Source organism: Ptychodera flava, chromosome 1, assembly GCF_041260155.1.
Source record: "Ptychodera flava strain L36383 chromosome 1, AS_Pfla_20210202, whole genome shotgun sequence".
NCBI classification, from domain to species: Eukaryota; Metazoa; Hemichordata; class Enteropneusta; family Ptychoderidae; genus Ptychodera; species Ptychodera flava.
Window position 1 is genome coordinate 31,509,671 of NC_091928.1, and position 22,614 is coordinate 31,532,284.

Below are 22,614 nucleotides of genomic sequence, written 5' to 3' on the forward strand. Positions count from 1 at the left end.
TTAGAGTTATGTCCCCCAAAATTAAGTTTTGTCCATCAAAACTAAAGTTTTGTCTGTGTAAATAAGTTTATACCTGTCACATATGGGCCACCGTAGTGACGTGTCACATTATATGGATAAAGGCCAGGCCTGTCAATCTTGTACTCTCATGCCGATTTCCTAATCTTAAAAAAAATCTCACTTGACACTGTTTGACCTGAACGCTACATCCGGGTTCTGTATTTTATGACAAATATTGTAATAAATTCAACCACTTGTCAGAGGCCAGTTGTCGTCAGGTTCTACTGTGGCTCGCAGCTGTTTCTTCTCGTTCAGCAAGGTTGGTGAGCTGTGAAGATAGGGTACCCGGGTATCGTTTCCCCTCAAGCGACGGTCCCCCCTGATGTCTATCGGGAGTGTTCGGTGGCCAGCCTACCGAACTATAAAGTAAACTTAAGCTTATCAAGTGAGCGTTCCATGGCGTTGACTTCGGAGAACTGGAATACCAGGTGACCCGCTGGCAGGACCATTTCAATGGTGGGTTTTTTTAAACAACATTGAGTCTGAAACGAAACTTGAAGAAATCACAAATCCTGTAGGCATGCAGCTGCAGGCGACTTATAATTTGGCTACTTTTAGGGCGTTAAAATGTTATTTTATGGACATGTCTATGCCACAGCGTGGTCTATCCAAACAGTTACTAGGCTATGTCTTCGACACGGCCTTCACCTTCATACACCTCTATGCTGGGTAGTGAAACTGCAAGTGCATGCTTGGACTTGAAATTGTAGCGAGTGATCTTGATTTATCAAAGGTGTTTATGACTATTAAGCCCTCCAGTTGAACGAATGATGTCTTGTGATATTGAAAGCGGCTTTCTCTGTAATGGCGGGCCGTCATTTCATTGACGCTGTTTCAATCAAAGAGGGCGTTTCACCTGAGGTCACCTTACTTGAAGGTTGAGGACAACCCGAAGGTTATAAGGTATTAGTTAATGCCTTTGATAAGCACGTATAGAAGGGCAAAACTCTGCCTTTGAAACATTGCCATTTTCTTGAGGCGTTATAAAAAACTACAAAGAAATGGGAAATTCATAAAGGTGCCACCATATTGATTTTGAGATAAAATATTGCTTCATTTAATCCCCTGCGAAAAACATCTTTAGTCGACTTTAATAATGATTTTCTAATAAATAGATCGATCGCATAGTTATTTCTTGGTCAGCGGGACTCGTATATTTCATGTCAGTTGTAGAAATTAGCGGAGAAAAGTTTTAGAAATCTGCACCACAAACGTAACGATGTGGTAAAGACCTCTAACTTTATAAGTAGAGTACTCTTACCTGAAGAAAGTGAGCTTTAAATATTCTCTTTCTACGATGTATCCGAAATAGTAGCCAGGGTAACGCCCACAGAATCTGTTTTTTCAGTAAAATTGCTGTCCACTCATCGCTACCTTGACTATATGGCTACCGGTTTTTACGTGAGTTGCCAGGGTAACCCCTGCAGTAAACATAAACGAATGTCAAAGTCCACTTAACATTTTTGTGGGTCTTTTTTCGTTTCGATTCATTATGCTGAGGCTTCCATGTGTTGAACAAGAACCAGCACGTCAGTTTTCCTCATTCAGCGGAGAACTACAAAATAAAAATGAGGAACTATTCATTTGACAAATATATGACTTTCATTGTCGTCCAAAAGTAACTCGACACGGAAGTTCACTCTTGCAATGAATAGTCCAAATAAAAAAATGCGTTTCCTATAATATCCCCTTCAGAAATAAGGTTGGGAGGTTGATTTTTTGAAATTCTTGTTTGCTTTCATAGTGATCAGGTTAAGAAATTGCGAGGCATGCTCTTAAATGTTGTACTTTCTTGTATCACTATTCCAGCTTTTCATCACGCAGTGCAGAACTAGTTGAATACAAATATTGAAGTAACAGTGCGGTTTTGTAAAATATCTTTATATCAGACCACAGTTTGAAGTATGCGCTTTGTCATGGGTTTTGACAGTGACGTCACAATATCCGACACGCCCATGAATCATAGAGATTTGCCCCTGAGATAAGCTGTTTTCGAGGTCGCCCAACCTCGCGGCGAATCTTGTGATACCGTAGCCTCGTTCTGACGTATTAGTTGCGTGCTGTAATGATGAATCATTTGTCACGGCATCACTGACATTGCATCGTGTGCCGTCAGAGAAGAGTAAATGAATTTTTGATAAGAACCGCTCAGTTACTATGGAATTTTGCCTTTGATGTAAAGATATTATTTCACACTGATCTTTCAATGTTTTCAATTAATGCAGATCACCTTGCTGAACATTCATAAAGTAACCTTTGCATGAACAGATAATTTATGTAATGGTTACGAGAACAGCCTGTAGTTTACTTACACTTAAATGTTTCTTAAAGCGGTGAGGTAGAACAAGCCCGTCCACGTTCGCGTTACATGTTCAAATTTAGGAAGGACACGATGGAGTTTCGACAAAAGAGTTTAGAATTATCATTTACACCTCAAACTGTTAAACTTACGTTGTTGTTTTTATGGGTTTTTTTTTTGGTTTTTCACTCTAAGCCCTGAAGTCCAGGTCGCACTGTGACGCACGACTACTAATACGTTGGTTTAGATTTACTAGAAAGCTTTGGGTTAGACTTGCTTCTGCTCTGAAAAGCAATTTTTAATAACTTCTCGGAAAATATCACGGTCGGCCATCTTAACTTTCGTTGTTTATCCGATGATTTTCATGAAAAGCCGTAACACCGTCTGAAAAATGTCACAGAAATTATACTTCACACATGGAACCAGGGGCTATTTGATGGCACAGCACCTCGCAACGTTTAATTTTCTGTACAATTTTTTTTTTTCATTCCGAGTGGTATTACGTTCATATTTGATCTAACTTTGTCGGGATTGTAATTGCATTCTTCACGTGTTAGTAAGTACAAAAGCAAGTGTCATGTTGGTGGCGTGATATAAATAAAAATCAAATTTACTTTTGATTCCAATTTATCACCAAATCTCGCGGGATTTCCATTCAAGTGGATGGAAAAATGTTCAACGACAGAAAATTTCGCTTTGGAAACGTCGGGATATTGAAAAAAAAAAACAAAGTTGTCTTTGCTGGGCCTAATCAGGAAGGAAAATTTGGAATAAGAAGGAATAACCTCCCAACTGGAATGTGAACTCAACAAATATCTGAAAAAGCAACATACTTTTGTTGCTAACAGTGTCGACATGCGAGCTTGAAAACGTGATATTGCTGTCCTTGCTGGTAGTCTGCTACTTTGTCACGTACCAGAGTGTTTTTTGTTTGTTTGCTTTCTTACCTACACGCTGAGCAAATAGACCTTGTAGACAGACGTCATGACACTTGCAGTGAAAATACAGAAGTAGGCAAATTGATAAGAGCTTGCAAACACTGAGGCGGACTTTACGTATTTTTATTATACCTCCTTACGCCAAGCGTACCGTTTGTCGGTTATCAGTGTACATTCTTCAACAAAGGGCTTCAGAATACCATATATTCTTACTCCCATTCTTACGGTAGTAAGAGGGGTACGGTAAATTCACCACCTACCGAACTATTAACCTTGGTGTTTTGCCGATTAGTTTTCCAGTTTAAACAATCGACGCTATGAAACGTCGAGATCACGTGATGACCGCCGTTTGACCTCCACCCAGACTTGTAACGCTGCATACTTCAGTACGCTAGCAACACAATCGTCGGTTATGAATAGATACAGTGAAAACACTTTGTTAAAAAGGTATTAAAACGCTGAACTAATAGTGCAGATTAATAGCAAAACACCAAGCCGGATTTTGAGGCCAAATATCCGGATATTCAGGGTAAAAACGCTAGAAATAGGGCGATAACACTGAGGAAAGATTTTTCGGGTGCAACCTTTCGTCAGTGTATGAGGAACGTTAAGAAAGACTCCTGAATACATACTGTGGCACGCGCTTCGAAATTGAAAGCTTCAACTTGAACTTTTGCTCAAACTTTCCGTTATAAAAACTTAACCCATTCGCTTTTTTAATATATATTCAAAATTGCCACCATTGTTTTGTTCATTCTAAAGGGAAAGAGAGAATGTCATATACTTAACAGAAATGAGCAAGTGAAAACTTTATTTGCTCTATTTTCTTCAAAATGACCCCCACAGGTAGTTTGCGCCTCGAAAGTGAAAGACTTAAACTATTGCTCAAACTTTCCTTAAGGAATCTTTCAGTCATTTTCTTTCAAAATCAAGAATAAAAATCTGGGGTCACTGGGCAAATTTTGGTACTAGAGAAACAAATAACCCAAGATTTACGGATATTTAAAATTCAAAATGGCCGCCATCCTAGTGTCCACTCTATGGAGAAATATGAAATTTGCGAATTTCGTAAACTAACCCGGTGAAAACTTAAAATGAACCCCCACAAGTGGTAGATCAGAAAAGAATTGTAAAAGTTTGAGAGTCTGAATATCTGTCCCCGAGGCGCGTTCTAACAGTAACAGTTCAAGAATACAAGTATGTGTATCTCTTCCCAAGGCGCATACGACGTTAAAAAGGAGAAGAAACAAACAACAAATAAATCAATTAATAGGAATGAAGGAGAACAAATATAAGCATTTAAGACAAATGGCAAACAAACTAACAACCAATCAGGAGACGGCCAGGGAAGGCGATGCAAGCCGGCAGCAGTGCAAATCTTGGAGACAAGAGCTTGCTCTCTTGTTTTAACGAACTAAGTCGTATACCCTAAACAGAAACACGTTCATATCAGATCTGCCGCGATGTGTTGTACCGGGGGAGGGGAGGGGGACACTGCCATAGCAAGAGTATACACATATGACCATGCGCGAAAATGATGAACTCCTGGTTGTGACTCCTGCACTAAACCGTTGATCCCAAATAAGCAATTTGACCTTTCGTTTTGTGAAAAATGCAGCGTTTTGACCTGTGTACTATGCCAAGAATGTGGACTTCTGGGCCCCAGTTAGGAAAATTATAGAGTTTGTGCTTTGCACTTTGAACTGTCCAGAGTACACTTGTACCCGAATTGGAACACTGCCTCATGTATAAGACAGTTTACAATCGTCACAGGTTTCAACAAAACTGTTGCCAGGACGTTTGTTTTGAGTCATTAACATACAGTTTGTCACGACTTTAGATTTAACATTTAATGCCATGACATTAAATAAACTGTACAGGTGTGTTGCAAGTAAACTTGAAGAGTATTTCAGGAATATGTGAGAATTGATAATTGGTAAGAGATCATCTGGCAAATACATTGGTTCAAAGAAAGGTACAGGTATTAAAAAAACCAGCGGAATGTGATCTGACCTCGGCGAGGTTGTACCACAGGGTACTGCAGGCATTATTCGTCTAGAAGTTATGAATATGATCAATAAATATCATGTATTAAACTTTTTTCATTATACAAGCCTTACCTGTGTCGCGTGTGTACCTATTATTTTACCCTCGCTATCTCAGTATAAAATTTCAGAGAAAACAGTTTACATCTAATTACCCTCCCTAACCCCTTCATTAATTTGTTCTGCCGATCACCAGCGCAGGGGGGGGGGGGTGGCGGGGTGGGGATGGGCTTATCGCCCAGCCCAAATAATTCGTTAGAAGCTCATAAGGTAATGAGCTGCTAACGAGTTATTTGTTCAGGGCGATAAGCCCCTGCACTGGTGATCGGCTTGTTTTCTTGCCAGTAATCAAGACATCAAAGTGACTTTATTTTGAGTAAAGCTGCAAAAATGTTAAATTTTGATAGTCCATCTTACAACCTTAAACCCATTTAATTCAATATAATTTTTTTCGCCTATAAATATTATTAATGGTAATTATTATCATTATAATTATTATATTATTTTCTTTATCAAAAGTCTTGCTCATGTTCTCCAATTTTATCTGCTTTCGTTCTTATTGACCAAAGCTATTTTAGAGAAATTAAGCAAGTTCCACACAGTTATATGCCATATCTCTCCGAGCGATACTACAGGGAAAAACCCTGGGCCTGCAATTTTTTTCGTGCCTCTGTCAAAATAAATGAATCTTTCCCCAATAAAACCATCGATGACTCCTTAGTAATTGATAAAAAATTCATAATCCCCCTCTCCAGGCGCCATTGCTGGATTATTTTTTTATGGCAGTGTCAATATTGGTTACCTGGCAGTAACACTGTCTGTAGTATACAACCTGAAGATCAATTTAAGTCTGAAATTAAGTCCATTTCACTGATAAGACCAATACCGGTATACGTCGTATACACTTTTGTGTTTACAATAACATTAGCACACTACCGTATGAAGGTCTCTAATTACCGCTATTTCCCGGAATACTTTTACAGAATTAACCAGGTTGATTGACTTAGTGGACAGTTTTTGAAAATAAAGTGACCGTTTCCTCTATACTCTGTATGCACCCTGTGCACTTTTCAAATACTTTAGATACCTATTACACCCCCTCCCATTTTGCCAGTCAAATTCACAAATAGCGACTAAAAATTACCATAGAGTTCAAGTTCTAATGATTTATGACGTAAGTTTTCATAATTACTTCATTTCAGGTACCAAAAATGAAGTTCGAAGTTACTTTTAAGATGCGGTTTATTCTATATTCGTTTGTGTTTCTGTGTTTCGCATCTCCATTCGCCATGTACAACATGGGTGGCCAACCGAGCAAGGAAGACATCTTCGCCACGTCGTCGTGGTTCTTCGGCGACCAGCAGCCAATCAGGGAGCAGAACATAACATTCATCCTAGACCAGGCCGACGTCTGCCGGGAGAGGGAGGTGTTCTTGCTGAACATGGTCTTCACACGGACGGAGGAGGCTTCTCGTCGATCTGTCATACGCCGGACCTGGGGCGCTGTCAAGGGATACAAGCAGAAAAATATCCTCACAATGTTCGTCGTCGGGAAAACAAAAGAAGACGAGGGTCTGACGAAAAGGTTAGAGAATGAAGCGAGACTTTTCAAGGACGTCATAATGGCCAACTTTATAGACACATACGAAAACCTTACGCTGAAAACTATTTCAAGCTTGCAGTGGGCAACACATTTGTGCCCAAATGCGCTCTTTGTCTTGAAGATTGACGCTGATATGATGGTCAACTTTGGAAACTTCATACCCTACCTTGAAACTGTGCCAAGAAGTAACTTCGTCGCCGGGCAAGTAGCCGTCAGCTCTCCTTGGCGATTTTATTTCAGTAAGTGGTACATCAGCTACAGCGAGTACCCGTACAACACTTACCCGCCATATTTGGTGGGGTCCTACGTGATGTCATCGGACGTTGTGCACAAACTTGCCGTGACGTCATACTACACGAAGGCTTTCAAATTTGAGGACGTCTATGTTGGAATTAACTTAAAAAAGCTTGAGATTTCACCCGTCCATGTCGATAAATTTTACATCGCTACTCATTCGCTGTCATCAAGAAATCTTAAGGGAAGTTATGTCGCCCACTACTTCACTGAGGAAAGTACACTAGACATTTGGAAGGATGTCTCTGCTGGGAATCGGAATATCATCGTAAATGTACCGAATATTTAATGGCGGCCACAATTATACCGATGGGTTGGCACCATAGAAAAAAAGATTGCATAAAAATAATTTATACGTTTGAATGTTTGTGATTGTCGTTTCGTGTGTCTTTTTTTTGTGTTTGTTTGTGTTTTTCCTTTGCTTTGAACCGCACTGTTGACTCACCGCGGCTCCCCGAACACGCGTATTCGGAACTCTTCCATAACAACAATCGGACGGGCAATGCTGATTGGCTGACGTGCATCAAATCTGACTTGCAGTTGCTGCAGGTCACTCCCTCGCACATGCAAAAACTGTCGCTGCATTGTATCACTTCGGACCTTCAGGTCCGAAAATGGGCATTTTGACCAGTCCGTCCCATGGCTGAACTGAAAATATTTTATATTTTGCACTTTCATCAAGGTATCCCATGGGACGCCATGATATGGAACTCTATTTCACCTATAGGAATTTTGTCAATTTCTGCTGTGCAAGCGAAGAGGCAACGAAAGAAAATTTATTTGACTCCGTTTCAGCTGCCATTCGGAGCTGTTTGGCAATCGGAAAACAAATCAATTAAATTCCGAGAATGTTTAATCACTGGTGTCGACATAAGGTTAACGCATAATCGAGATTTAGACACATTTGGTCTAGGTCAAGTTGATAAATGTTTTGTCTTGTTCATGTCTGTACTTAGTGTCTTAAAAAATGATAACCTTTGCGAAATTAAGTGTCCTACAATATTTCATGATTTTGATAATTCCGTAAATAATATATTTATTGAGCAAATTAAAACAACGTAACAGAAGAAAACTAAGCTTTTGCTTTATATTATTCATTATTTATTTATTTATCTGTTTGTGTATTTGTTTGATTGATTGGGGTTTTTTGTTTTGTTTCTTGAATCAAAAATGCAAGACAACACAAGTGTCATTGACAGTGAGTCTCGCGGGCGAAATCTGAGAGGACTCGCGTTCACTCACAAATGCATGCAAAACATATCATGTATGGATTAAAATATCTAGACCATGGATACGGTATATGTAAAAGTAAGAAATGAAATGCCAGTAAAAAGTGCTAAAAAAATTTAGTCGTCCTGGATGAAATACCATGAGAGGGTTTACAATTTTACAAGAAAAAAACTTGAATCGTAGATCAGCTTATGTGAACCGTATCAAACCCTTCCTGTGTGAAATTTAGGAGAAGATTTTTGAAGCTGATCGGGCACCGAGTGTAATGCAGTTTGTTTACCTACTGTCTAGGCACAGGGGCGTTCAGAAGCTGTTGGCCATTGAAGTAAACTGCACCAGTTTTATAGGAAAACTTCTATATACGATAGGGTTGTCTCCATTTACGTATGGAGTAAGGAGGTACGTGATAGGTCCCCTCCCCCGGAGGGTGGGGGGCGTGAGGATACGGATTAGTAAGGCTTGATCCAGAAGTAGTTTACCTACAGTGAATTGCGATTTTAAATTTGTAAAAATTCTGTAGATACTAAAAGTGGAGGGCGAAGTAACTTCACGGCTACACTCTACATTCAAAGAAAAAACATCACTGCTCCGTGACGTAGGAAGACAAACGTGCTCATACGTTGAGTTTGACTTTTGAATAATGTATAAAATTAAAATAATTGCATATAAATCACAAAAATTGCACATGATTTGAAAACTGAATGTACACCAATTGACAGGTCAAATATAGTTTTTCCCCCGTAATTTGTGGATTTTTTACACTTTTGAAAATCACCGGTCACTCATCTGTTTGTTGTGCTGTTCGCGGAATCCGCACGAGCAACAACTGAGTCTCTGCCCCGTCTCAGAGTCTACCGTTGTACCGTGATTGACACGGGATAAAGAACTGCTATTGCAACTATCGCTACAGACATCTTTTAATTTTGTTCAAAATCGCCATGCGTGCAACCTGAACGAGCACCGCCAACGGAAAAGTGGTTTGCGTGCCGTGCGAGGCAATAAGGCAATAAACACCAGACGAACAGACCATAAACAGGATGTCACTTGACATTTTGCGGTCACACGGTATTGGTGTGTCGCTTTCTTTACAAAAGCCCCCATATTTGTTTGTTTACATGTAGTCCAGTGAACTGAGCCCCTGCCCAACCAGGAGTAAGCATATGCAACCTTTGAACTCATTACTGGCGTGTCTCGATAACCCATATACCGTGACCTTAGATGACATTGAACGAAAAAATCTTGATGGAAATCGACAGCTTGTTACCATTTCGTTCTATTTCTCATTTGTAATCAACTGCATGGCATCCTGATATTTAATTACTACCAGCAGCTGGAATATTGATACTAAGAGACCATTGTGTATTAACCCAGCGTTTGACACCGGATACCTCCACACGACAACCAATTGAGGATACGTGCAAAATGGGCGTTTGCGCGTTCCCTGCGTCGTGTCCAGCTCATGCCTAGCCTTGACAAAAACGAAAACGGATGACTTCTCTATCGGGAAAACAGTAAATACACGGCGCATCTAAGTGAGAAAAGCCTAGGGCCAGCCTAACGCAATGTTGATCAGATCGGCGTTCCAAATTCGGAATTAAAATCTGTCACTATCAATGCATGTACAGTTTTTAAATGGAAAATGTTATTTTTGTTATTTTTGGGGGTTTTGCTCTGTTCACCTTTTCCCCCCATGTGTAACATCCTAATATTCACTTTTTTCTAGAGCAAGTCTTCAATTGTAACAGACGACAACCGAGAGAAACGCTTTTCAAGCTGGAACTTGCTTTAGTGGCATCGATTGAGCATTGAGCATTTTACAAGTAGACTAAGAAGGCCTTTATGTGACGCATGGATCATTTTCAGCTAGGCAACATAAACCTATCATAAAATGTAAACTACAATACAATACTAAATGTCTATGGTTGTATATTTTGGATTAAAGAGACCTAGATTTTTTTGTTCGATTTCTACTCTGTTATCGTTAAAAATTTGGAGTATTCCCTGCAGCCTCTGTCATCATGAAAGATTCAATACCCCTTAATCTCGTTCAGAGTAAAAATTAAGAAACATTGACTTGTAATCTTACATGTAATACTAAACAGTACCTTATGTAAATCAGTTGTTCTACGCAAAATTGTAATCGATCGATCGTATTTATAATATTACAATGAATGGGCATTTGATATCACAGAGAAAATCTTATTTCAACGGAGAAAGCGTACCAAGCGTTGATTAAATCTATCTATACTGTATGGCCAGGATTCTTGTGTCTCGTAATGTGCTATCCTATGTATAAATAAATTGTTCCTCAGAATCGCCATTTTGGCGGCCCATACATAGGTGTCAGAAATTCCACATTTTCTGAAAAAAACCCTGATAGGTCAAGCCGTGCTGGAGGCAAAGACTGGGGCCAATTATCGACATTATATGAAAATTTTTTTGAACAGTAGTCTATATGAGGAAAAAGGGAGGTTCAAATCCGCGGTACATATGTATATATCCTTCCTTTGCCAGCCCCCCCCCCCCCCACAAAAAAAAAGAAATCAGCTCTCACGTGCGCCCATGTCGAAATTAGGTCGGTAGGATTTGTCTGCAGCACAATCGACATGAATTTTGCTACTTTTTTAAACGTTTGAGTTGACCAGGCAGTTGAATTGGAAAACAAATTTGCTAACTTCAAGTTGTTATAAAGTCCGGGCTGTTATCAGAAGACGTAGTGACATGTGTCAGAAAACGGATGCGTGTATCGGCCTAACAAGTTGACGACGTCACAGTGTGTAAACAAGGGCTTTTGTAATGTGCTGACAACAAATAAAATTTACTTGCAGGCGATATCAAGTTGCGTTCCACATAAATTTTGTTCACTTGGATAAATTAGGCCAAGATAAATTGTGCTGTTCCGATAACATGGTTTTCAAAAATAGGGTAGGTAGGTCAGCAGGAATTTTTTTTCCAAAATATTTTTATTTTTAACTATGCATTTTCAGGGGTTCAGAGCGATCAAACACTGGCCACAACATTTCAAGAAAATGTATCATACATATGAAAGGAAAAAACATAAAAGACATCCCGTTCAAGCAAAAAATTAATTTTAAATGCCAAGTAGCGAACGCATGATTTTACGGGTTTTTTCTTTCTTCCGTGTTTACGTGGCTCTAAAAAGTTAAGGGTCGCAGGTAAAAAATAGGGTAGGTCTGGTTATCGGAACAGCACAATTTTTTTTTCTTCGGCTTTAAATATACATGCATCTGACGGTGTCTCGCTTCCGGGGAAGTCTTACATCCGATCGATACATTAATTTCGAACCAGACGAATCTAAATTTGCTCTGTACTTTTGGTGAAATATGTCTGTGCAAGTGTTGACTTGATTTCTTACTCGTGTCCTTTTTATGTTTTTATCAGTGTTTTTACAGGGGGGTTAGCAGCTACGTTTGCGAACTGCTTCTGTCCTAGCAACTGTGACTTTGCCGTAACAATGCCGTTGAATGACATGTTCTGACATGTGACCGAGTCTTGTGTGGAGACATTAAAACAAAAGTATCATTTCGAAGGCATGCTGTTTCAATTTAAGAGTGCTTGGCAGTTCCCTATGCGATTACTGTATAGAATCATGGCATTGTACAAATGTTGCCCACCGCTGATTGAACAATGACAGGAAACTGGTAAAAGAGGCCAAACATGTCTGGCCAAAGTGAAATGAAAGCACGGAAACACGTGTCTACATTCTGGAAGTTTAAGGGCACAACTGCTGAAGCCCATTCGTACCATTTTTGTATTAAGAAAATAATTTCGAGATATTGTTTACATTGTTTTCATACAAATGTGGCAGGAATATGCTACCGTATTTCTATACGAATACGCTTCCGTACACGTCAGTTCATAGACAGTGAAGTGGAAGACTTCCGCTCCAAGCTATGAACATCTGCTATAATCACTTTTTCTCTGTATTTCTTGTTCTGATCAAAGAGACTGCTCAGCTTTCACTTTGTAAACACTACCTGTATATGTAATGTGCATTGTTATTGTTGACAATTGAATTCAAGCCATCAATATCAATGTGGCATTCTGCACAGAGTGTGTTAACAAACTGAGTACTGGTCTTTTCCAAATGCCCAACCTTCAAACTCCAGTTTCCTCTGTACGGGTCCAATGCTACCATTGAAAATAATTGGTTTGTTATTCAAACTATAAAAGTAAATTTGTTATGAGGGCAGACCTTGAAACCGCATATAGAACAAAATATTGAAAAATATTAAATGTCATTGCTATTTATCCCTTTGAATCAAATAGATCATCATCGACTGTGATCTTGTTTCTCTCCAGTGATATATATTGACTATTGTCGCAAATTATTCGCTTTGATTCGTAAAAGAAACTTGCTCGCTGGCTCTGTTGCTTGGCCATAAAGAGTTGTGCATTATTATTGTTGACAATGGAATACGAGTCATCAATATCAATAAGGCTGAATGTGCAAGTAGTGGTAACAGTCTGAATATGGCATCATTTCCAATTGCACGAACTTTCATCCGTTTCCTTGGCCTCTGTAGAGGTAGGACTCTGACCTAGAGCGATGGAGTTGGATTTACGGCTGTGGTGGCATGGCGGATTATGAAACCAGATGCAGAACAAAACAACTAAAAAAATCATTTTATCTACGTTAAAATAGTAATATTGAGTGGTAATATTTCGGTAGAACAAGAAACGGCATATTTGCCGTCACCCCTGGCCCTCACACAAATCAGTCAATTCTTGAAATCGTATCAGAGAATTGTTTTGGTTACTTAGGTCCCTATGGGAAGTATATGTCAACCTAATTCCCCGAAGTCAGTCAATATGTACATTCTATTTCATTTGAAGTTGCTCTGTTTCCAGGAGAATGTTGGTGCAGGCCTACAGAAAGGGGTTCACACGCATGATCCTTGAGAACCGTTAGGAATAGGACTACCGATTGGTGGCGCTGTATCAGTGAAAACATTATTGAGATATCACCATTGTCTTGAAACTTTCACGAGAGACTTGGAATAAAGAGGCATTTTTAAAATTGCTAAAAGCAGTTAGTCATTCAGTCAGTGAATTAATGAACCAACCTTTAACAAATAAACAAACCAAACGATCAGTGAAACTATCGACCGATCAACGAAAAGAGATGAAACCCTGTCAGATTTCAAACCTTTACAGAATGGCAAGATTGTTTGTTTTCTTTACTCGACAGTCGTTTTAGTGTTTTTGATAAATATTGTGCACCTTCATTTCCTGGTCAACGATTAACACACACTTTTCTACTTGCAATCCGAACTCTAGGAGTAAGGCGCGCAAGGTTATAAAATAGTGAACTTTCAGTTACCCGACCTGCCCTAGTTTTTCAACGCCATACGTGAACGCAATAATAAAAAAAACACAGGAGACGTGTCAATCTGGCGAAAAATACAGTTCCACGAGAACTTCAGGGGTATTTATCCATCGTTGCACGCTACAAACAAGTAACATAGCATCAAGAGATGTCCGACGGTCCATGATGTGTAATCAAATTCATACAGCAAAATGGATGCTGTTAAAGGGAAACAGTGGTCGGAACTGCGCCTGTGCGAGTTTCTTGTTTACAAACAATTTATTTCGTGCACGATATCTAGATGCACCTCATCATCATAGCTGCAACATTTAAATTATACGATGTAGATTATGATAGACATGTTTTAACTTTCATCAATCACCATCGTACCTTGGATACAGTGTTTACATTGGTCGTATGGGTCCCATACGACCTTTGAGCGCAGTTCCGACGACTGTATCCCTTTAAGAACAAGCGGACTTTGGAGCAAATATTTGAGGAACATTATCAAGGGGTTTTCTAGAATTGTACAACCCACTCCGTCTGCGTTTGATGTGCTGGCGATGTTGTTGGGCTGTGGCTGGAAGCGCAGCAGTGCTGCATGTTGGCGGGGCTATGGAGAATGTCAACATAAAATATATTCGCTTCAGTCGCGAGCGATATGCGAGATGTTTAAGAATGAAGTTTAAGAATGACAAAAGCTTGAAGAATTTGTGAGGAAAACTAAGAAGGAAACCGTGAACGAATTTCATGTTCTTGGATGATGTGACGCATTTGACAATAGTTTGCTGCCTTTTTGGCTAACTAAAGACGACTTGTTGAGTGCCATTGATCAGATTAAGTGATGACTTTCGAAGTTCTCGGGTATATTCGTACATACTCTAACACTATGAGAAATTGTTGATTTATTATGTTTAAGCATAAGTGATTCTGAGGCTGAAAAAGGCAGCAAGTCAGTAAAGTAGTGATTTTGCAACAACCGTGCTCCAGTACAGTATAAATGATCCCGACCGTTTACAGTATACGTGCTTAGGACCACACAGTACCCGCCTTGGTAATAAAGTTTGGAAATAATAACTTCGAGGTTGTTTTATTTCAACACATTTCACCAGTTTCTTTGGCCTTGATGGGGTTTTACTGGCTACAATGACTTATATCAGTTCCCTATCTCTTTTTCGCACACCTTATCAGAAATATCCCCCATGGCACTTTATCCTTTCACGCACACTAGTACCACAATTGATGCATCGCTCTGGTGACATCGCCCTGAAAGACAGCCAAGTGAATGCATCCTTCAAATACAAGTAAGTAGTTGGTCGATCAGCCTCAACTTCACATATCCGCCCGATCAAGCCATACTCTCGACGATTTTTGAATATCTGTAATCGACCTTAAATAAGATAGGTATTTATGCAATGATGTACAACACTTTCAAAAATCCTCTAAAGAAGGGAAGGGGCTTATAGGTATAGACCCGCAAGGGTCTATGTTCGCACAAGTTGATGGTAACACATATCACGTGTGATCAAATTGACATGATTAAGTAAAAATTTCATCTACTGAAACCTGAACTTTGGTCAATGATACACAGTTCACTTTTTTGTTGAAGAATTGTGATGAGTCATTTCAGCTTTGATGGCATTCGACACATACATCATACGAACACTAGTCTTGTATAGCAACACTGGACAATCTGAAAACGCGTAACGGGAACTTCTCACTTCTACATTGTTTCGAACAACTTCAAGACTTAAAAATTTAAAAAAATCATTAAAGCAATGAAAATATTTAAAAACCGACCAACATACGCTAATTTGAATAGCATGTAATCAGAACCATGTATAAAATTGCTTTTATTTAACGTCATTTGTATTTAGGAATGCTCCAGGTCCTCAACAGCTCTCCACATCCTAAAGGGATGAAATTTGTCATTAAGTGGAATGAACTTCACTAACTCAAAGGTACTACGTTTTTCTTCAGCACACTTGTTTGAAAGTTTAACGGGAAATTTTGCGTTTTCTCGTCACTGTGACATTTTGTCTACTCACTGTAGGCCTACTGACTATCTTTCTGCCTCACCAACGTGCACCATTAGGCCTATGGGTGTGAGAAAGTACCTGTTTTTTAATATTTACGAAATAAAAGATACAGCTTTGAACTTTTTAAACTTTATTTTGTATGACTTTTTATAGTTCAATTTTGATACTTCCAATCATAGATACTCGTCTGTCTATGTTCCAATCTTTTACCTGAGCTCGTTTAAGTTTGCAGGCACAAGGGAGGTGGAGGTAGAGCTCGTGAAACCTAACATTGGGGGCGCCGTTCACAAAAGGTCACGGCGCTTGCGCAACTTCAATTTAGTACATGTGGTTGACCAGCACGCGTATTTACAGGTATTTTAGCTACAAAGGAAGGTTATTTGGTAAGTGAATAACTCCAATTTCGGTTCTTAAGTGGTATCTTTATCTTTACCTTGCGTATGATCGATCTGTTACGTTGACATGAGTGTACATATGGAGTTTGATCCATATCGCTCGTTAACAGTGTGTCCGCCTGTCGGTCCAAAGAGCTGGTGGAACACTGCGATTACTGCTGTTACTGCTAACGATAGCGTTAGGTGAATGACTTTGTACACGGAGGCAGGAAGTACGCACATATAGGGCTAATAAGGCGTACAGGTTCTTGTATCATCACTCATTGAAGTCATTGTACTGTAAAGCTGCAAGGTAGCACCATGTTTGTTCCGTATCACCGTCTGCGGACAGACTCAGCGCAGTTCTAGCAGTAAATTCCAGATGATGGATACTGAGTACCTACCTCGTTCTTTGCCACTACATCCATGAAGATGATCGCTACAGTTTCGTAGCCCTGCAACTCCCTTTAAAATTTTCTTGTGTTGTTTTGTATTTTCAAGGGGAGTTGCGGGGCTACGAAACTGCAGCAACCATGCAGAGAGCTAGATTAGTAGAAGGGGCCAAGGAGGGTGTAAGTAAGCCAGTTTCAAAATTTTGCCCGTTCTGATGTTAGCCAGAACTCCCCAGTACCTGAAATCAATTTCAGGGGGACAATAATGATGGGAATCACATCAAATTAGACCTAGAAAGGATGTAGAGTCAGCGACATCCTGAAAAAAACCCCACAGATTAGAGCATGGTTGGAGGGAGGACGAGTAGCAAAGGGGTTATTCAGGAAGTCTTTGCCATTTAGTGAGAACCATTTTCATTGCCCAAGTACCAGCTTGGCCAAGACTATACGTACAGTTTGGATGCTTGAATACATTTGTTTTGGGTAAATTCTAATGTGGGATTGACCTTGGTAACTCACTATTTGCTTCTAAGCATCCAGATATTTCAAAGGGACCCTAACTATTTTAATTGAAGACTGAGGGTTCCAATCTCGGTTATAAATACTAAGGTTAGAATTTTTATCTTAATGTGAACCTACAGAAGGTTCATAACCTTGTGATGCTTATACAACGAACATCATAATGAGTGACAACAAGTGTAATCTTTGAACCACAAATTGTGGCAGAACTACAAGCACATTGAAAATGTTTAGCTCCGGGCAGGCACTCTCTTCACTTTTTGTGTACCCTCTAGCTCCAGACCGACAGAAACATAATGCCTCCATTATTTTGGGAAGGGATGGTGGACACTAGAAAAAAAAAAGAAGTCTAATAGCAAAATGGAGCAAATCATGCTGTGCATAAGACTGGAGTTCATTGCTGCATTGGTTATAGTGTCACAAATGTGCTGATAGCAAGCTAGCTATGGCAGTAAATGTCCATTGTGGACAGATGATAATGCATCTACAAATTCCAAAGTGAAACATTGCCGTCTGCGTGAGAGTCTGTCACAAAAAAAAAGAATATGCCAAGAAGATAATGGCATCATTCACTTTTTCTGAAACAGTGCTTACAGGAAAGGATGATTATATCTGTCTTGTATATACATGTTTTTTTACCTGCTGGTTAATCGTTCAGTCTCTGAAGGCTCCAATGGCTGCATTTTTCTCACATTGTCACGTATAGCAAGAACAAATCTTGTCCCTGCCTTGCCACATTTTCTCAACCTCTGTGAGAAGAACATGGGCATTCAATCTTCTGACCTATTTGCATTTTTGTGTAATTTCTCTCAAGTATAATTCAGTCATGGGTGAAAAGGGGAAAGTGAAGAAACAGAAAAGGAGAATGGAAGAGGGAGATGATTTTGTATTGACCACGAAGAAAGCCAAGAAAACAAAAGAAGTGGTCAAGAAACCCAAAAGAGGGAAAGTGGAAGGAAAGGAGAGTAAAAAAGTGAAGTCAAAGAATGGGTTAGAGAAGAAAAAACAGGGCTACCCAAAAATCAAAAAGAAACAAAAGAAAGAATTCAAAAGCAGCAAAACAACTGACAAGAAAAAAAAATCCAAAAAGGACAGTGAAAATAAAGGTGAGTACATGTAGATGTAGTGTTGTGTGAAGCATTAAAAATACATATGATGTAGCTACATGGCTTTGTGGCAATACTGTAGCTGCTGCCTACCAGCATTGTCATCCAACATCAAATTCAGCAATGTGCCACAACATGGAGGGTCACCTGTGAAACAATACAATTAACAAGTACACATCATGGTACGTCGTTCAATGTCAAAGTGAAAAGTACAGGAACCTAAGGCCATAAGCCCAAGATCTATGTCAGAACAAATTCACCCTGGCATTTCACAGCCATATTTTGGTATACTGTGATATGAGCCACCACGACGGGAAAGTATTCATGTGCCTTTGTTATACAGTCTCCTGAGTCAGTGGTGAAAGCCACTGTCAGAGTGCCTCCCCTGCTTGCAGTGTGGCACATGTCATGTCCACATAGTGCATTATGTAGTGTCTCTTCTGTTCATGACTCTCAAACTGTTACAGCAGATAATGTATCTACCTCTTGTATGTATTTAAGGTAAAAACACGCCTCGGGGACAGATATTTGGGCTCTCAAACTTTTACAATTCTCCTCTGATATACCACTTGTGGGGGCTCATTTTGAACCTTTTGGAGAAAGAAAAACTTTCACCGGTTTAGTTTTTCGAAAATCGAAAATTTAATTTTTCCTCCATTGAGTTAACACAGGGATGGCAGCCATTTTGAATTTCAAATATCAGTAAATCTTGGGTAATTTGTTTCTCTAGTTCAAAAATTTGCAGGGTGACCCCGATTTTCATTCTTGATTTTTAAAGTGGATCGTTGAAAGATTCCTTAAGGAAAGTTTTAGCAAAAGTTTAAGTCTTTCACTTTCGAGGTGCATACTACCTTAAACTGTTTCACTCTATTTGTGATGTAAATTTGTTGTCCGGGCCAAGGACTAGATTAGTTCTTTAGGAACTACCTTCATGGTCCTCACCAGATTTTGTGTGTATGTTATTCTATTATTATTATTATTTTCACTGCTCTGATGGTAATATCGTATTTGTATCATGTTTGCATTATTTCCTTTTTTTCCTCATGTAAATTGCATTCGTATCTTTTGCCTCAATTGTATCTCTGGTGAAATAAATAAATAAAATAGAGTCTTTTGCAAATTATGGCCAAACATCCAAACTCTAAATGATTCCAATTCTTGATTCAACTACTCTGTTTCAGATGATGACAAGACGTCAAAATTGTTTGAGATGACCAAGAAGGGAAGGAAGGACGTCCGAAGACAGACAAAGAACAACTATGAACTATCTAAGAGAGCCAAGACAATCTGGGAAACTGTGAGAAGGTGAGGCATACATACATACATTTTTGTTGTAGTTTATTTTGATCAGGGTTGATGGGTCCACTTTTGAATCTAATTTTGCCAAGCCTGTGAAAAGTGTGTTCAAAACTGATATTTGGGGACTGTAAACACATAAAGTTAGTGAACTTCAGTTGACATGTTGAAAACTAGGCTTTTCAACATTATGGAGTGAGTGGAGCATGAGTCGCTGTTTGATAGTAAAAGTAGAATCAAACTGGAAAATACAAAGTTACAGCTAAATGATTTTCTTTCCAGTACTACCACTTCCATGGATATTAACTATTCCCAGACGATACTTGATAATATTAGTTTTGTATCTTGTTCTTCAGACACAACTGCAGTGAAGAAACCAGAAGGAAAGTGATGGCTGAATTGTACAGTCTTGTGAAAGGCAAAGCCAAGGAGGTCAGTTGGATGTATATACGATAAACAAACACAAAGCTGGCCATAATACTGGATTTTGTATGGAAGTATAACCACCGTTATGGTGACATTCTTTTGTTTTGTTGATGTTTGTCCAAGACAGAAACCGTGCGATTCATTAAAAAAATTTTGCCACAAATTTGGTTTGGATTATGCAGTTCCGTGAACAATGGGATGATTTACAACTGCCTGTGTTCAAAATCAACTTGGTGATCTTGAAGACAGGTAAATATTAAACTTAGTGTAATGCTGCACTCACCAAGCAGCAGGGGCTCCCAAAGATGGTTTACAACATCACCCACCAAAAATCCATGATTTTACCGCCTTTATTCATAAAACAAAGAAAACTAAGAGAGTGCAACAAACCAAATTCATAATGCAAAAGGAGGATATATTTCATTTTCATCACCTTCACCAATCCACCACTGAGGGCGCAGGTTATTAAAGAATGGGAAGAAGTTGGCTGTAGAAGTTTCCAGACTCCCAACTGTAGATTTTGGTTATTTGAACTTGTCAGTCATCGTGAAAATAACTGTTTTGACACTTGCATGTTTGTACTTGTCAACTTTTGTGAAAAGAAATGCCAGATTTGTAACTTATTCAGCATAAACTCTGGTTAAAACTTAGTAGCATATGATATATTGGCTGCCCTTGTCTAGGAGGAGGTCAACAACACTCAACTCCAGAAAGGTCAAACCTGAAAGGGTACTTGACTGAAGCCATGAACTCAGTATTCAAGGGCAAAAATTTGTGACCTTGACTTACATTCACGAACATAAACGATGCATAAACTCTTGGGAAAGTTGATATTACCAGTTTTTAATAAGAACACCCTTTATATCAATCTGGAATGTTGATCAGAATGTCATTTAAGCCATTTTTATTCACCGTTGACCCTAGAGTTTACTTGTACTCAAAAAAATTCACATATTACTTTATATTTATTTGGACAAAATAGTATAGAGCTAAATTGAGAAATCGTCAAAAAATTCTTAAGGTGACTTAACCTGTTTACCCCAGGTGTCCTTTCAACTGGTCCTCAAACACCATTGATAGCAAAGTATTTGGGCCAAACCATTGTGGTGAAAGGGTGAACAGAGTTCAGAAATGCCGTGGGTGCTTGACCACCCATTGGGGACAGGAACAAGACCTTGCTGTTTGACATACAAAACCGAAAATTGAAAAAATATCTAAAGATATGGCTACTGTCCCTTTGATTTTGACCTTGCTTCTTGGTTTGAAGGAAAATAAGGAGAAGCTTTTTCTAGCTGAAATTTGATGCCCGTCTGTCGTTCAGGCTCAGCCATACATAGACATGGTGTGAAAGTTGGAATATATGTCATTTCAACAGAGCCAAGGATGAATAACTTCACCTGTTTGTCCATTTTGCTTTCATACTGACAGAAATCAATAATGTTGCATCAAACTGTGGTTTAACTATTTTGTATCTATCTACTTGTTGTCCAGTTGGTTTTTGCCCACGACACAGTGCGAGTACTTCAGTGTTGTATACAATACGGGTCAGCCGAACAGAGATCAAATCTCTTTGAAGAACTGAAAGGTAAGAGAATTATTGAAAAGTTGACTCAATGAGCCTGCAACTTTCTGTGTACATACTGCTGGTGTTGAATGTCATCTTGACAGGTTTTCCTCAAATGAAAGACGTAGTCCCATAGAAAACAGAGAGTTGAACGAGTTGTGCCAGTGGAAGAATCTTATATTTTGGACGAGCCAGGACATTGCAGCCATTTTGTGAAAGCAGCAACCATTTTAAGCATACCGTTTTCACGACCTCTAACTCCAGTATAAATTTAAATCCAGCATTTTCACCATTTGATGACATTATTACTATAAGTCTTTCTCTTTGATTTTTACCATGGAGTGGTCTTTTTTTCCCCCAATGTATTGCATTTCTACTTTTATTTATCTCTGTGTAAAAATTTGCATTTTTTCAACTGTAAAAGAAAAAAAAAGTGGTAGTATTTTGAAGTATCATATACCTTTAATAGCAATATTCAAACATCACAGCCTGTGAAATTTACTATAATTCTCTCTGATTTCTAAACATGGACATAATTTTCTTAAATTTCTCCTGTTCAGCAAGTTTCTCAGTATTTCAATCTTAAATTCTCAGTATACAATTCCCAAGTGAACTAATGTTTAAACTTTCTTTTGAAAACAATACAATCAAGTGAAAATTGCTCTAAATGCCTGTGTTTTTTGTGTGCAACAAAAGTACTCGTCATGAAAAAGTTATCAACAACTGAGATCGTCACAGATGTCCATCTGTACTGTGATTATGAATCTGCCCCAGAACCTATGTGAACAATTTTCTCATGAGTGTTTCTGCCATTTTTTACAGATGATCTGATAGACATCAGTAAAAACAAGTACAGCAAATTTTGCGCTCTGAAAATGCTGCGTTACGGAACGAGAGACCAGAAGGACCACATCATCAAGAGTTTTTACGGCAAAGTTGCCAAACTGATAAAACACAAAGAAGCAAGCGAGGTTTTAGAGTCAGCGTACAATAATTATGCTAATGCCAAGCAGAGGGCGTCATTACTGGAGGAATTTTATGGGGCCGAGTATTCATTGTTTAAAGTAAGTGAAATGGTCCTCTTGATTTACCCCCTCCAT

At 39.0% G+C, this 22,614-nt stretch overlaps 1 protein-coding gene across 3 annotated transcripts in view; it reads left to right on the forward strand.

Annotated features, from left to right (window-relative positions):
• The first annotated feature begins 376 nt into the window (after positions 1 to 376).
• The window catches only part of LOC139135259 (pumilio homolog 3-like), a 48,536-nt gene continuing 26,298 nt past the window's right edge, over positions 377 to 22,614 (forward strand). Inside the window, exons 1-7 of one of the 3 annotated variants that reach the window (XM_070702560.1) lie at positions 16,094 to 16,220; positions 16,713 to 16,783; positions 17,937 to 18,228; positions 19,410 to 19,533; positions 19,881 to 19,956; positions 21,442 to 21,535; positions 22,337 to 22,578. In XM_070702560.1, coding sequence (XP_070558661.1) covers positions 16,163 to 16,220; positions 16,713 to 16,783; positions 17,937 to 18,228; positions 19,410 to 19,533; positions 19,881 to 19,956; positions 21,442 to 21,535; positions 22,337 to 22,578 — 957 coding nt within the window. In that variant the 5' untranslated portion in view covers positions 16,094 to 16,162. Of the gene's footprint in view, positions 517 to 16,093; positions 16,221 to 16,712; positions 16,784 to 17,936; positions 18,229 to 19,409; positions 19,534 to 19,880; positions 19,957 to 21,441; positions 21,536 to 22,336; positions 22,579 to 22,614 lie in introns of those variants that run through there. The other 2 variants (XM_070702569.1, XM_070702576.1) reach the window with 2 other exon arrangements.